A 17,463-nucleotide genomic window follows, 5' to 3' on the forward strand; every position below is an offset into this window, starting at 1 on the left:
TAACTACTAGTTCACACACATGTATATTAATGTATCTATAATATAATTGAAGCAGGCAATGTTGTGAAATTTGAAAATTAAACTTCTTTGTACCGCAAGTACCATATTTTGACCCATACAAAATAATATTTCTTTTTTTTTTTTTTTTTTTTTTACTTTTTTTTTTATTTATAATATTACGTTAGAAGTAAAGATAGAGGATTATTGGAATGCATTCACAAGTAGGACCGATGATCACAAAAAATTAATTAATGTTACATAGTTATACCATATTATTTGGATGAAGCAAACTTCAAACTACATAGGTTATTTTGATTATAAATTCCAAGCAAAAACCATTTCAGAGACTTCGTGTTTGGTATCAATCGCGAGGAGTGCAAACAAAATTATATTGGCTAGGGGAGGTGATCTTCAAAGATATGATTTATGAAAATTATCTCCATTGGTGTGAGATCTTTTAGATGAGTTTAAAAGCAAAGTTAGGAAAATTTATGTCCCAAGTAACTAATACTTTATGTCCCAAGTAACTAATACCTTACCATGTTGTGGAGATAATTGTTAGACGTTTAGTTGTCATTGTTAATTTGTATCAGAGTCATAATATAAACGTGATTGCTTGTTCGAGAAGTTTTATGATTATGAACAAATAGAATTTAGAGAGCTGCCTCATTTGTGCTTTATATGGATAGGCTTGTATCAGTCCTCAATCCTAGGGTGAACACTATGGCCAAGCCGAGTCGAATGAACAAATCGAACATAATCGAAATCTCAAATGCTTGTTAGATATAATGTGTTTAATTGTCTATTTTTGTAGGTTTCCGAGAAAATCATGCATTTTGAAGTGTTATGGGTCGTTCGGGGTTGATTTGGAGTGATATCGAGCACTTAGAACTTCAATGACGTGAAAAGACAATTTTTCCCCTAGAGAGGTCGCCAACAACATGGATGGTTGAAGAAGGAGAAACAGGGGTGCATTTAGTATTGGTGAATCTAATGTTTAAACAATAAAGAAGTCCGCCAACAACATGGATGGTTGAAGAAGGAGAGGGTAGTAGTTTAGATTTTAACCAAGTTGTTTCCTACGATTCCCATCAAAGACTTGGGGTTTTAGTAAAAAGTATTTGTACAGTTTAACGGATGGTTTTTTTAATATGTAGTATTTGTATTTGCACATGACTCAATTTGATAAATTACATTGGTTATTACATAATATGTGTGAGATTTAAGTTATGATATGTGACAAAATATGATAAAGACTAGTCATTACAAGATATTTACATGTTTAGATTAATAAAGATTTCAATTGTTTATGTGGAACGACATATGACTAGCGGTTAATTGTGGGGCTTTGTATGATACAAACTTCTATTTTGAATACAAGGTATTTACTTATTTCATGGTTAAATATTTTTAATACATGATATTTGTTGATTTCTAATTTTTAGCGGTTAATTTATAATTATGTTTGTTAGATTTTGTTTCTCCAAGTTACTTTTTAGTGATATTATTCTAGATATTGTTTTTTAAAACTAAATTAGATATGATTTGCTTCTTAAGTTAGATAGTATTATTTATTTATTTTCTTTGATCTAAATTTAAATTCATCCGACTATATTTTAGGTTGTTAGATTTCTCGTTTAAAATTCACCATAATAGTAGAGATTTGGCAGTAGGGTTATTTTGTTCATTCTTAAAATTTTAATAGTATTAGATTGAATCATTTGGCAATTTTTACAAAGAACATTTTGTTTCGCCATTTTTCTAAATTACAATTTCATTTTGGTCATTTGTCCAATTTTTCAAAAAAATTTAAATAACAAATTTATTGAAAATGACTTTTGGACTTAGGCCCATAGCAAAAGTTAAAAGAAAACGAGAGAATGTTGTCCCACATTTGAGCATTAAGCAATGCCTAAACGGTATAAATACCAAGGCATGCTAGAAGTGATTCTAAATTGTGGAGGTGGTGGAAGTATAATCCTTTCATCATGTTTGCGTTGTTGCTGCCACCCACCCGGTTAGATGGCAAGAAATAACTTTTTATTACTTATCCTACTTTGATTAAATTTTATTATTTATCTGTTTAATTTTTCAATAATCGATTGATCTGTATTTTGATATTCAATCTTCGCTTAGTCTGTTTTGAGCATTATTTTCTTGTTTCCAATCAATTTTCCGATGATGCTTGAAATTGGAAGATGTGTTAACCTTAGGGAGGAACTGGATGACACAAGGACGTGTCGAAATTGTTTTTAGGATAGTGACTATTCCACAAAGCAGCAACTTTTCGACATCTGCATCTAACAAAATTTAGTTCATGGAGTGTCAATTTATGTCTTGTGTATAGATAATTAAACTTAAAAGTGTCTAATAGGCCTCTAAACTTTTAATTTCATATATAATATGTTATTGATATAAATATTTTTCCAATTAACTGACCTATTACTATTTTTTTGGTTCATTATATTTTAATTTGTTGCACCATTACATGGTAATTCATATAATTTTTTATTTTATTTTCTATACATTTTAATGAATGTGTTTTCCTAGTCAATATAACATTAGAAAAAAAAAAAAAAAAACAACTTTGAAGGAATTGTGTGAAGAAAGATTTAAATTCCCAAACAAATTAAGGTAAAGAACTAGAAAATTTTATCTGTTGCGAAATCGACAATTAAAGAACACAAAAAAGAACGTAGAGTAGGGAAAAATCGACACACAGATGTACGTGGTTCACTAACAATGTGTTAGCTATGTTACATAAAAAACGACGCCTCTCTAATCTATAACATCTAAAATAACTTATTAATATAAGAAAACATCAAAGTGGGGGAGGGAAAGTTGGAACCCCGCCCCATATTAATACACAGACATAAACTATATATAAAATCAATGAAAATCAAAATTAACATAAAAGTTCATGCTTAAAATTAAAGAAATATTTTAAAAGGTTTTTTTCAAAAAGATACATAGTGTTTTAGGAAGAGCATCCAAATATCTCAATTAAATTTACACATTCTTAACACCTTCCTCATCCCTACGTCCCTTCGTAACATTCAACAATAACTGGGTCTAAAACGACATTACAAGGTAGGGGATCTCAGCAGATTTTGAAGTTTGTTCCAGAGATGGTTGGCAACATTGCAATGAATGAACAAATGGTCCATATTTTCTCCACTTTGTTTGCATAAAGGACACCAATTTAGATTTAGAGATATATTAGGAAGCCTCTTCTAATTTGTAAGATTTCCATGATATTGAAAAATCAAAATACAATAAACTAAAAAAGTTAGATCTATTCATACTAATATTACATTTATACATTGCATATAATCAAAGATATAAAAATTCAAAATTACACCCATACATATTACAAACATGCTAATACATGACAACATGAAGATACCCAACCATACTATTATTTTTCTTTACCTAGTTCAAAACAAGCCAAAGATGCGGGTATTCGAACTTTTGATCTTCACTTCCATCATCAGAAAGCTTCTATATATCTTACTATATATTATCATCAAGATGTATTTATTTTTGGAATTACTATATATTATCATCAAGGGGTATTTATTTATTTTTGGAATTAAAGAGAGATTAATATTACATAATCACTAGGGTTTCAAGCAACAGGAATCCAAACAAAATCATCAGCAGGGAAGAAATGGCAAATGGGCATGTCCCCTGGTTGAAGTTTGAGGACTTGAAAGGCAGGATGGGTAGAGCTCCATTGAGAAGTATCCATATGACAAATTGCCAAAGCTTCAACTCTATCTCCATTTTCACCTTCCAATTCAATTTTCAACACATTATTATCTCCTTCTTGGTAATGACAATAATAAATGGCGTAAGGATATGGCATGGTGTGACAAGCCACAAGCTTAGGAGCTGCAATTTCCATAGGGGTATCAAAGATTGTGTAATTTTGGAAATGGACATTGGATTTAGTAAGATGTGAAGTTTTGAGAAGCTTAAATGATGAGGATGATGAAGAATAAGATTTTGTTGGAAATATTAAGGATGTTTTTACAAAATCCATCATTGATTCCATGGAAGTTGCACAAAATTTGGTCTCTCCTTTGATGGGTTTGAGCTCACATTGTTGGAGGGTTTCTTTGATTGCTTGAGCTTGAGGGGAATTTGGAGGGAAGGAGAAATAAGAGAGGATATGAGCTGTCTCTTATACACATCTAGATGTGTATAAGAGACAGGAGGATATGAGGGAGTTGTTTGAAGGCAAAAGGGATTTGATCAGCTTTTTGTTTGGGTAAAAATGGAGGGGATTTTGAAGGGTCTCTTTTGGGGAAATAGATTGCTAGTTTTTTGCCAACCTTTAGGTCATTGATTGTGAAGAAAACTATGAGTAAAGGGTTTATATTGTGATTCATATGAGATGATGATGAAGAAGAATCATCATTATTATTATTCTTCTTCTTCGGAAATTTATCATCTTGGGAATTTTCAATATTATTTCCCATCTGTGTCACCATTTTTATGATGGGATTTTGTGTACTTGATGTTGCCTCAATAAAATCCTTCATTTCAATTTGCTTGCTCTTCTCATCGATTTCACCCATGGAAGCTTCAACTCTTCCTTCAGCAAACTGCACAATATGAAATAATTTGTGAGTTTTTTTTCCTCACGAAAAGTTGATACTTATAAATTTTCGTGTTAGTTTTCTAACTGCTTTGTAATCCATTTTGTATCCATAAATGTTTTTAAAAACTAAACCAAATTTTTTTAAAAAAAATTATTTTTGAGATTTTCCTATGAATTTAAACTTTATTTAAGAAATACGTTGATCAAAGTATATAAAGGAAATTGAGAGGGAAAAAGAACAAGCATAAATTTAAATAACATAAAACTAATAACTTTGGTAACAACACATAAAATTTTGAATTAAACACTTTTTCTTTTCTTAATTTTGTGAAGCTTCACCATAAGAAGAAATAGAAGAATTAGGAAGATGAACCAAGAAGCCTGTCTGCTGCCCTCCATCCTTTTTCCCTCAAGTGTTTTTTTTTTCAACTTCTCTACCTCAAGTGCAATAAAATGGGATGAGATATAAAACTGTGGTGTAGAATAATAAACTTGGAAGTAGTTTATTTTTATTTATTATTTTTTAATTATTAATTATTAATTATTTTTTTATGAATGATTAAATGGGAAGTAGTTGATGATATGAAGTATTGTCTTTTTTTAATTTATTTAGTCTATGATTTTATATAATGTCGGCCATTGCTCATTTTAGTTTATCCTCCATGTTGATTATATTGTGTAAGCTTCCAAAGAGTTATAAATTTATGGTTATTTAGGGAACCAAATCTAGAAAGAATCTTATCTATTCATTTATTTATTTATTTTTAAATAAAGCAGAAATAATCTGCTTTATTTAGATAGTGACAACCAATCCTGCATTGAGTTGTTTGGATGTGATAGAAGTGATTAAAAGTAAATCTTTAACCATTTTTTGTGTTTGATAAAATAGATTAGATATGTTAAAATCACTTTTAAAATACATTCATTTTACATCTATTTTTTTCTACCAATTTTTGGATTCTCCCAAAATCAGATACGGTTTTAAATTAATTTTATTCTTTAAAATTAAGATTAATTTCATTGGTTTATTTCTTTCTTAACCAATCAAAATCTGTCTTATGATTTTAAAATAATTACACCATATTGGATTTCTTTTAAATAAAACTATTTCTCCTGATATTTTAAAATTAATTTGGAGTGAATAAAAAATATCATTCTACACAATTATTTAAAATATATATTATAAAAAAATAAAAACTTTAGTGATAGATTTTAGGTATTATAACTAAAATGGAATAATTTAATATTTATTTACAAAACACTAATCCCTACTTTTTAAAGTTGCAAACTTAAATTTGCCCGACATTAATTTATTCCATTGATTTTTTAAAAGCACATATATCAACTATTATTTTAAAACCTACAACAATCCAAAATGAAGCTATAGAGATAATTAACTTATCGGTTTATTAGTGGATAATAGACTTCCTAATCTTTAAATATGATATATTAAACTATGAATTATGAATAAAAGTAGGTTTTCCTTATTGTTAAATAATATTCTGATTAAATTGGGGACTTATACACATGCTTATATTAAAAAGGTTAAATGATAAATTATTTGGTCTTAATAATTTGGAGAAAGTAAGAATACAGTCCTATAATTTTAAATATTAGTTATTCGTCCTTATAATTTGATAAAACTTCATAAATAATTTCTGTACTTTGATAAAATCCTCAAACATAAATAGTCTTGGAGAATTTTATCAAACTATAGGGACTTAATTCTAATTAAAAATCATAAAAATTAAATATTAACACCCTCCAAACCGTATGGACCATATTGGCCATTTAACATTCTTGAAATTTATAGTTGTGATATAGAGGTGGAGCCATATGTAAAAATTAACTTGGGAAAAATAACTATTTCGAGTTTAATTTTTATTTGATCTTTCAGATTTTACAATGTTACATTTTTATCTTTGAATTTTAAGTATATTGTTAAGTTTTAGACTTTTACTTCGACGTAACTAATGCTCGTAATGCTTGCTTTTAGGTACTTAGCATCAACTTTCAATTAGTTAATTTAAAATAATTATGATGTACCTCTTGAATTAATTCTATTAATGATAGAAAATTTATGAAACACTAATCTAATTATGATAATTATCTTAATTATTTTAGATTAACTAATACACATTAATTAATTATAAAGACAAAAAGTGAATATTAGTGAAAATTCAAGAATTAAAGTGTAAAAATTTGACAAAACTGCAACATTTTAAAGCCTCGATATAAAATGAAACCATACAAAAAATTAACCAAAAAAATAATATTTTTTCTCTCCTAAAACTATATTCATGTATGGATGTCGAGGACGTTGATAACTTAAAAAAAAAAAAAAAAAAAAAATCACGTTATCAAAATTTACTAGTTTGTTTATTAATTTTATTTTCTTTCTAAAGATAACTCAACCCTTTGTTAAATTGTAAACTACTTTTTAGGATTTTCAGATTGCAAAGTCTAAGTATCATTTTATTAGTTGAGTTTTGTTAGGGGATTCTTGTCAGCTAATTTTAGTGTTGTACCAAGCTATTTATACCTGTACAATTGATCAATAAAAATACACAGCAAATCATCCACTTAGACCTTGTTTTCACACCTTTTAGGTTTATGTTTATTTCTTGTTTTAATAATTTTGGTTAATAATCCTCTATATTATTGTAATTATTGCCAATATGAGCGTAACTCAACTGGCATAATACTTGTACTATTGATTTGAAGTTAGAGGTTCGATTCCACCACCCCACACTTTAATCATAATACCTTTGCAAAAAATAAAATAAAATAAAATATTGCCATTATTAAGGTCCAAATTCAAATTATTGTTAAATTACAATATTGGTTAATATCGTTTATATTAAGACCCATTCTAAAAACTAAGACGTATAAGCACCACTTCAATCTATTAGTTTTTGTGTTTTATTTTTAATATTTTTGGAGTGTTTTCAAAATTAAAATAATAAATTTTGAACTTCTAGAGAAAAAGAATCAGGATGTGTTGTCAGATATTTTAACTAAGTTGATAAATTTGACTCAGAATTCAAATGTTTATACAGAAAACATAAAAACTACAAATAAAAGATTGTGACAAAACAAATCTAACTTTCAAAAATAAAAATTAAAAATCAAACTGTTACCAAATTAAGCATACACTTTCAATTTTGTGTTTAAAATAACGATAACTTTTTTATACGAAAGATCATCAAATTTCATTTTTTTTTGGATAGAATACATCTCTTATAGATGATGAAATTTTCTTTCAGTACCAATTGATAATGAATGAAGTAATCGTATCTTATCAATATTATATATTGTGAGATGTATTTTCAATAAGAAATATCTCGACATTTATAGAAATTTCATGAAGTTAATTGATGGCAAGTTTATTGACTTGAAAAATCCTACCTAGACTTAGGGTTCATTATTCCCTTGTATGAATAACAATTTTCATTATTTTGATAACTTTGCTATCTACCACATCCAAAACTCTCCCTTGTATATATCCATCTCAAAATAGAGATTTGATTTCCAAATAAATTTATATGCTTGCCACAAATTTACAGTGTTCAATTTTAATATAGTGATTAACACTGTGAAAGGGTCTCTTTAGTCATAAAGAATTCTAATTTATTGTACATGCATTTATTAAGGTAATACAATTTTTTATTACGAAATTAAGAAGCATTATTTTATAAATAAATAAAACATTTCTAACACATTCTTTCACCAAATATTTTCCAATAACTATTTCATAGAATAAATACTTGATTGTTCATCAATGTATTTTAGGGATATTTATCAAAATTGTAGTAATATTTATAAGTGTAAACAATTATATTGAGATTTTTTATACATACAATTTTCACAGATAAAAAAAAAATGTAAAACTATTTATAGAAATAGTAAAAGAAAGAAAAATGTCAAATTTCTATCAACTTCTATCAATGATAAACTTGTATCAATTTCTATCACTTAGTATCCATGATAGACTTCCATAAGTTCTTATCATTGATTGACACTGGTAAACTTGGATAAGTTTCTATTATTGATAGACATTGATAATAAATCTAAAAGCAACACAATTTTCAATAACAATGTCTAGTGTATGTATCATAAACTATCTATCAATTGTGTATATTCCAAAACAATCAAACAAAGAATAAAGAGCTATTATTAAGAAACTTCTTGATTTTTCACGTCGTTGACGTAATATACTCTCAACCCAAGTAACATATAGGTAGTGTTAGAAATCTATAAGCAACTAACAGGTACTCTCAACCCAAGTAACATATAGGCAGTGTTAGAAATCTATAAGCAACTAACAGGTAGACAATGATAAAATTCTTTTATCATTGTCTATCAGTGATAAACAGAGATAGAATTCTATATTTGTCTATCATTAATAGATTTTCATCATACTAATACCTTGAAACCAAAAACTAAAAAAATCATAAAATTTAGTACGCACTAATCCATCTTTGATTCGCTTTAGTTTTGTTGTTCAGATTCTCTAGATGTGAACCCCCAACCATTCCAGCCACGTAGATTGGTCAAATCTATAGATTTGCCTCAATCAAGTTATCGACCCTCGATCTCCAAGCTGAAATGCTCGATCCTAGATCTTGTAGATACTGTGAAAGAACTCGATCCTCGATCTCTACTGTAGCTATTATGAAAGAATCTCATCCTCAATCCCCACTATAAAGAACTCGATCTAGTCCAGAACTCGATCCGGTCCATAACTCGATCCTCGATCCCTCACTCGATTCTCATCTACTCGATCCTCACCAACTTGATGCTCCCCCACTAGCTCCCCCTACTCGATGCTCGCCCAGATCTGCCGCCAAACAAAACCTAAACCCACTTGATGCTTTGCTTTTGACAAACCTAGTTTTGGTTTGGTTCAGTCAAGCCTAGTTTTGGTTTGTCTTTGTTAATAGGTTTTAGCTCTGTTCTGTTCCGTTTTTGAATCTGGCATTCAAAGATCTCTGTTTTCAGCTTAGAAGTTCGTGGGTTTTTTTTTTTTTTTTTTTTTTAAAATCTCTATTAAGGTTTTTGTTTCCAACCTAGAAGTTCGTAAGTTCCTATTTCTAGCCCAGAAGTTCTCTGTGATCTAGTTCTTCATGGGTTTTTACTTTCCACCCAGATGGACTGTGTTTTGATTCAAAATTGATTCTTAGTTTCTATCATCCAGTTGTTTCAGTTTATTCGCCTGCAAACTCAAGTTGTTTTTATCACCTTGAGTTTGAGGAAGGATGTTGAGATATTTAGACCTTAATTTATATATTTGGGCTATAATTAGGTTATCATCCTTTCTATAAATTCCATATGTAAATCTCATCTTAAATACAAAAATTTATTTAGTGGAATATCAGTTTCCACACTTAGTTGGTAAGAGATGTACTCATCCCAAAGACCTTTTAATATCGAAAAATAGGTTGTAATCTCTTTTGAGCATACTCAAATTTCTTCTTAAATAAAAGATTTGTGGTCCATTTCCTTTCTGAAATCTTTCTTTCAAATCGAGGCATATTTCGTAACAAACTTATTATTAGGTCAACTCGAATATGCATGTATATGTAATGTTCTTCATTTATTAAATTTTATATCTTAAAAGAATACACATTTTAATATTTTTTTTTTATTATTTTGAGATATTTAAGATAAAATTTTTAATATCACAAATAAATATAAATGGATTAAAAAATATTCTAAATTTTTTGCTTCATCATTTTTTTAAAAAATAAAGCTAGTTTGAGGACCACGTTCAGAAATCTTTAGAATATATAATATTTAAATGAATATACTTTAAATTAAATCTAAATAATAAATATATGACATAATGAAATTTAAACATAATAAAAGTGATAATAAATAAGAGTTAATGAATAATAAATATGTAATGTGTTAGAGGTAGTTGATTTTTTTAAATATAATTTTATAGAGGAAATATAAATGATAAAATAAATATAATTTCTATTGATTTTAAATTGTAAATATTGGACATCTATATTATTTACAAGGACTATGGGAAATTTTTGATTTTCCCTTTTACCTTTTTAGTCTATGGTAATAGAGTTATATGATGTAATCTAACCATTGATTTTTTTTTTGGTTAAAAAAAATTTATTTTATCTAATTCTAATTCACATTAAATGATAAGAACTTTTTTTTTTAAACATTTTAAATTTGCATTTTATTTAATTGCAATTCACGTTAAATCATAAGTTTTTTTTTTTTTTTTTTTTTTTTTTTTTTTTTTTTTTTAAATCTCATTCTATCTAATAATAGATAAGTATTTTAATTATAAAAACTTGGATGTACGAAATAATATTATTTCAACTATGAAGATTAAATCAAAGATATGTCATTTTATTTGGTGGTCAATATGGATATATTTGATAATTTTATTTTAATTATAAAAATTAAATCATTTTTAACCCTTCGATTTATCGTTGACTTTAAAATCTTGATTATTACTGTTTTTTTTTTTTTTTTTTTTTTTTTTTTTTTTTTTTTTTTTTTTAATCATGGTTGGATTTGTTTTTTAATCTGCACTTTAAAACTTTTTTCCTTTTAACCTTTTATCACCAAACAATAACCAGTTAAAAAGATTTGATTCAAAATAAAATCAAATTAATATTTGAAATCTAAGCTTGATGAATAAATAGCTAAATTGAATCTGAGTTTTCCATAAGGCATCTCCTATATTTATTTTCTTTTTTTATTACTATTTTTTTTTAAAATTTTGAGTTTAAAAAAATGTTATCATCTATATTTCTTCTTTGTCAGCTTTTTTTTTTTCTTTTTACAAATTTATAAAAAAGGAGATCTTGTTTTTAATTAAGAGAAAATTATCACATAATTAAAAAAATATTTTGTTTTAAAATAACAAATACAATTTTTTAACGTGAGCATGATTTTTTTTTTTAAAATAACAATATTTGGTTTAGATTAAAGTTTGGAATCAAGAAGTCAAATCATTCCAATCAAAATAAAAAGATTTTTTTTTTTACTATCATGAAATTTTTAAAAAGAACCGTACAAAATATTTTAGTTTATTTATTATTTTGCAAACATGTTTAGTTTATATATTCTTTTATGATTAAAGTTGTATTAAACTTTTATAATTGAGATATCTTTTTAAACTTTATCCAACACGTACGAATATCAAATTAGTAAAGTTTAAGGTATATCTTGTTTGTATAAGGAGTGACTTTTAATTTTAAACTTTTCTTAACCATACTGCCATATCCTCAGAATCCCTTTCATTCGGATGTGATCTCAGTTCATTCATATCTCTTTGCTAAACTCGAAGTGTTACATGCCCACCAACTTTCGCTTAGTTCGTCATCGGATCAAATCTTACTAGGAGAGGTTATGCTCTGATACCATCTATAACACCCTTGGCCTATGATTCAACGACCGATGGCCCTTTTTTAGTGCATCTTTTCGGTGCACTACTTCAAAATCTACATTACTTGACACTTGTAGTTTTTAATTACTTGATGTTTATGTGGAAAAAAAGTCAAGTAATATGATTTTGGATAAAAAAAATGTCAAGTAAAGTGGTTAAAAAAGTGGAGATTGACGAAATATTTCGGATATTTTCACGCGAACCTTTACTTGACACGATTTTCATGTCAAGTAATGTAAGGTCTGTACAAGAATAAAATCCAAAAAGATTAAGGAAGGGAAGACGGTGAAGGAGATGGAAGCTATTACTGTATAACCAATCTTGAAGGTTAAATTTATGGTAAATTTATTATTAGTTACTTATAAAATTATAACTTTGTGGTTTTAGGAGAAAGTTTCAGAGAATGCGGGAAAGGATGAGAAAGTGTCTGCTATTAGTGTACCACGATCTAGAAGGTGAATTGTATAAGTCTCATGTTCTTCTATCTTATTTAGGAATGAACATTTTATTCATGTTCTATCTTCATTGTGATAGGAAAAAGCTTCAAAGATGATGCCGAAAGAGAATGAAGTTACTAGTGCACCATCCAATTTATCAATATTCTTGAAGTCTATTCTCATTCGCTAAAAATGATTGATGGGACTAGTATTTCCTCCAACTACCTATTGAGCTCTTTGGTTTTGGTCGAAAGAGTTATGTTTTGCGAGAAGATGTGATCGAGTTTTGTAGCATGCAAAAAGTGAAGACTTTATCAATGGTGGCTTATATTGCGTAAGTAAATGTTATTTGTTTATGATATATTATCACTTTATTAATTAGTAGTAAGTTAATGTGTTTGATTTATTATTGTAGGTACTTACACTCGTTCAATGTTGATTCAAACAAAGGGTCGAAATATATTTTTGTAGATCCATATCATACTCGAGAAGTTAGAGCTCGGAACCTTTGTAGTAGATTAATGTCTTCTGAACACGGTCAATTAGTTATTGCTCCTTATAACCACGAGTAAGTATAATTAGTTATACTCATGTTCAAAACCCATATACTCATGTTCTACCTTTTCTTGATTTGTTCCAATGTAGAATTGTGTTGGGATCATTGTACTTGAGAACTTTTTGTACTATGTTCTACCTTAATGTAATGAACTACCTTCATGTTCCATACTATTTAGTTGTGTATTTTATTTAGTGATCATTGGTCGTTAATTGTTATCAATGTGTATGATGACGTGGTGTACTATCTTGATTCACTGAGAACAAGTTCACGAGAAGATATCAAATATATAACAAGTAAGCTTGCTTAGCTTAAAAGTTTCATGTTGGATGACCTCCAGGACAAAGCATGCTAAAATGACTCTGATGGTTTGTGGGCATAGTCTTCATCCTTGGAAGTATTCAAGACAAGCAAGGATGACATTGTTGAGTCGTAGGAGATGTAGGATAAAGTTAGAGCCATTAGGTGTTGAATTCGAACTTCGAATCTTGGGTCTGGGGTACTACATTAAAATTAATAAAAATATTAAAAAAATGATTTTTTTTCATTTATAATTTTAGAGGTTCTTGACTAAAATGAAATAAGACAATAAACATATTTTTTGAAAGAAAATGGGAAAAAAAAACAAGAAAAAAAGAGAGTAAGAAATGTAGTTAATTTAATGAAGGGGATGATGTATTTGTTGAATGATTTGTACGATTTTAAATTTCAAATCATTTATTAATGGGAAAAAAAAAAAAGGGAAAACGACTAGGAGACTCCAATGAAGGAAAAAAAAAAAAAAGGTAAAAGAAGTATAAAAAAATATGAAAGAATACGCCACTAAAATATGAATCGTTGAAAGATCTAATGATAAAAATGTTTTTTTTTGTAAAATTAGAATGAGTGATAAGATAAAGAAGATAGATTAATCTTGTAACATGAAAACAACTCACTTAAAACCATGGTAACGTATTAAATTAATAATTAAATTTAATTATATATTTTTTATTTCTTTATTTGTATAAAATATTAGATAAAGTCTCGTGAACAAAAATCTTAGTTTCGCCATTAAAGTCAAATGGTTATAAAACAAGACTTAAAATTCTGATTTATATACATAAAAATGATCCTATCAGATTATTTTAATATATATATATATATATATTTCTTTTCTTTTTTTTCTTTTGCATTATTGAACTCGAAGTAATAACTCACACCATAATTGAATTGAATAATTGTAGGAACATATTAAAGCAATTACTATGTCTATGGAACATTACTTGAATTATTAGATATTATTCTATACCAAAAAATTGAAAGGCTATTCATGGAGAGGTAGAAGTTCATCCTTCCATATCAATTATGTCTATATATAGCGTATGAATTAGAGCGTTTTACAAGGGAACTCAGCAAAGGAGGAACTTGGTTTTTATTGAAGTGAATTGAAAATATGAAAGGGCTTGGCTTCATCACTTTCTTCTTACTTATCTTGGTAATTACAAATTCCATTCATCTACTCCTATTTCTAAACATTTATTGTCCATTGATCATGATCAATGCCACCAACATTTTCTAATTGGAATGTTTGTACACTTCTTTAATTTTTTTTTTGTTTCTTTTTTTGAAAATTTAGTTTGCGAATACCATAGAATCAGGGTATGAATTGGGAGATCGTCATCGGAGAAATTTGATTGACGACAAATCGTTTCATGAAACAATTATCCATTCTGATCCAAACTCACTTCTTTCTGAGAATAAGATGGACGATTGCACCCAAACCTTGAAGCTTGTAGATGGAAAACTTTTCGTCCAGAATATTAAGCCACGGCCAAGTGCGACATTTTATCCTAATGATATCAAAACGAAGCAATTTACTAAAGATTTAGAGCCACGACCAAGTGCCACATTCTATCCCGATGATGTCAAAACGAAGCTCTTTACTAAAGATTTAGAGCCACGGCCAAGTGCCACATTCTATCCCGAGGATGCAAACAACGAAGCTCTTTATCTAAAGATTTTAGGCCACGCCAAGTGCCACATTCTATGCCCGATGATGTCAAAAGAAGCTCTTTACTAAAGATTTAGAGCCACACGGCCAAGTGCGACCATTTCTATCCCGATAATGTCAAAACGAAGCTCTTTACTAAAAGATTTAGAGCCACGGCCAAGTGCACATTCTATCCCCGATGATGTCAAAACGAAGCTCTTTACTAAAGATTTAAGAGCCACGGCCAAGTGCCACAATCTATCCCGATGATATAAACAAAGCTCTTTACTAAAGATTTAGAGCACGACCAAGTGCCCACATTCTATCCCGATGATGTCAAAACAAAGCTCTTTACTAAAGATTTAGAGCCACGACCAAGTGCCACATTCTATCCCGATGATGTCAAAATGAAGCTCTTTACTAAAGATTTAGAGCCACGACCAAGTGCCTCGTTTTATCCCGATGATGTCAAAAAGAAGCTCTTTACTAAAGATTTAGAGCTACGACCAAGTGCCTCGTTTTATCCCGATGATGTCAAAACGAAGCTCTTTACTAAAGATTTAGAACCACGACCAAGTGGCACATTTTATCCGGAGAATCTAAAAGCCAAAGAGTTCTTTGTTGATGCTCACCAGGATGAAGCTAACAGACAGGTGGCACAAGCTTAATAAATCTAAACAGCAAGAGAGGAAATCAAGAAAATAAATAATGTCAAGTGAAGAAAATTGATGGAACGTTTATGAATCCTCTATTGCTATGATCCAACATTTTCATGGTTTGTATAATTTACTTTTCTGTTGAATGTGAAGTGACCTTGGTAAAAAGATAAGTTGTATGTATGAATAAAATTATGAGGAAACTGTCTCCGTTGAAATCTTCCATTATCCAAATGAAGTGGGAGACACTTTAATTAATGGGTTAAACAATGTAACACTTTATATAATGAAATGAATGAAATAAGTTTGATGATATCTACTTGATTTTAGATGCATGGTATACTTCTTTGGGGTACTTTTCTATTCATGTTTCTCAAATGATTTTGGAAAACAGAATTATCTGATAACTATTTACCTTTCTTGTTTTTAAAGTAATATGTTTCTAAAAAAGGTCAAATTTAAGAAACTATACCCCCTCCCCTCGCGAACCTTCAACTAGGTCATTTTCTTTTTTTCCTCCTTTTGTTTTAAGGATATTTGTAATACATACTAGAATAAAAGAAAAAATCTTAAAATATATTACATCTTTAAAATATTTGCAAATATGGATGAATTGACTAGTTAATCTTTGATTTTTTTTTTAATTTCTAATTTCGCCCTTTTTGTCTTATCTTGTTGCACACATTTTTTTGGTTTTTTTATTTTCTTTCTTTTCATCGATTTTTGCTTCTTCCCTCCCATTTTTTCATTTTATTTTCTTTCTAGCTTTTGCTTCTTCCCCATTTTTTTTTTATTTTATTCTTTCTTTTTCCCTTTCTTTTTCTTTTCTTTACTTTTTTTTCTTTCGTCTCTTTCTTTTTATCTTTTTTATTTTACTTTCTTTTCTTTCTTTGGTTTTTGCTTATTCTTTTTTTATTTTTTATTTTTTTTATTTTCTTTCTTCAGTTCTTGCTATTCCTTCTTTTATTTTTATTTTCTTCTCTTTCTCCGATTGCTTCTTCCCTTATCTTTTTTTATTATTTTATTTTCTTTTCTTTCTCCGATTTTTTGCTTCTTCCTTTTCTTTTTCTTTTTTTAATTTTTCTTTCATTTGTCCGATTTTTTATTTCATTTTTCTATTTAATTTTATTTCCTTTTTTCAATTCCTGCTTCTTCTCTTTCTCTTATTATTTTTTATTTTTTTTCTTTCCTTTATTTGAATTTTTTCTTCTTCCCCCTTTTTTTCCCAAGAATTATGAGGTGAGTTTCGTACGCAGAACTTGAAAGTACTTAATTCATAAGTGATTTAACACCAACAAACCAATCATCAAGTTTGATTATTATAACAAATAATAAATATAAATAGCAAATGAAAGTCTATCAGTGATAACCACTAATATTTATTATCATTGATAGCTTAATCTTTGATTGTATTTTCGTAGTTAATAGCCATTTATAGAAATCTATCATTGATAGCCAATTAGTGAATTTAATTAATAAAGTTGAATCTCGAACTAAAATGTAATTGGAATGCCTAGAAGTTATTACTAATAGCACGTTTATCAGTGGTAGAAGCTATCATAAAAAAAAAAAGGTGTTCAGTGGCTATGATTGATAGAAACTACTACTGATAGCATGTTACCAGTGATAGAAGCTAATACTAATAACATGTTATCGATGATGGAAGCTACTCGAGCACGTTATCGGTGATAGAAACTACCACTGATAGCACGTTATTGGTGATAGAGAACTATCACTGATAGCATGATATCAGTGATATCATTGATAACATCTTATTAGTGATGTTATTAGTGAAAGAAGCTATCACTGATAACCACAA

General features: G+C 28.3%; 2 protein-coding genes across 2 annotated transcripts; one reads left to right on the forward strand and one right to left on the reverse strand.

Annotated features, from left to right (window-relative positions):
• Positions 1 to 3,360: 3,360 nt before the first annotated feature.
• LOC120078223 (BURP domain-containing protein BNM2C-like) lies at positions 3,361 to 5,064 on the reverse strand. The gene is made up of 3 exons (XM_039032445.1): positions 4,946 to 5,064; positions 4,218 to 4,610; positions 3,361 to 4,168 (listed from the first exon to the last, which is right to left on the reverse strand). The coding sequence occupies exons 1-3, from the start codon at positions 5,003 to 5,005 to the stop codon at positions 3,629 to 3,631; spliced, it is 993 nt and encodes a 330-aa protein (XP_038888373.1). The 5' UTR covers positions 5,006 to 5,064; the 3' UTR covers positions 3,361 to 3,628.
• Positions 5,065 to 14,399: 9,335 nt separating this feature from the next.
• Positions 14,400 to 15,959, forward strand: LOC120078247. The gene is made up of 3 exons (XM_039032472.1): positions 14,400 to 14,493; positions 14,635 to 14,972; positions 15,308 to 15,959. The coding sequence occupies exons 1-3, from the start codon at positions 14,452 to 14,454 to the stop codon at positions 15,654 to 15,656; spliced, it is 729 nt and encodes a 242-aa protein (XP_038888400.1). The 5' UTR covers positions 14,400 to 14,451; the 3' UTR covers positions 15,657 to 15,959.
• The last annotated feature ends 1,504 nt before the right edge of the window (positions 15,960 to 17,463 follow it).

This window comes from Benincasa hispida, chromosome 5, assembly GCF_009727055.1.
Source record: "Benincasa hispida cultivar B227 chromosome 5, ASM972705v1, whole genome shotgun sequence".
NCBI classification, from domain to species: Eukaryota; Viridiplantae; Streptophyta; class Magnoliopsida; order Cucurbitales; family Cucurbitaceae; genus Benincasa; species Benincasa hispida.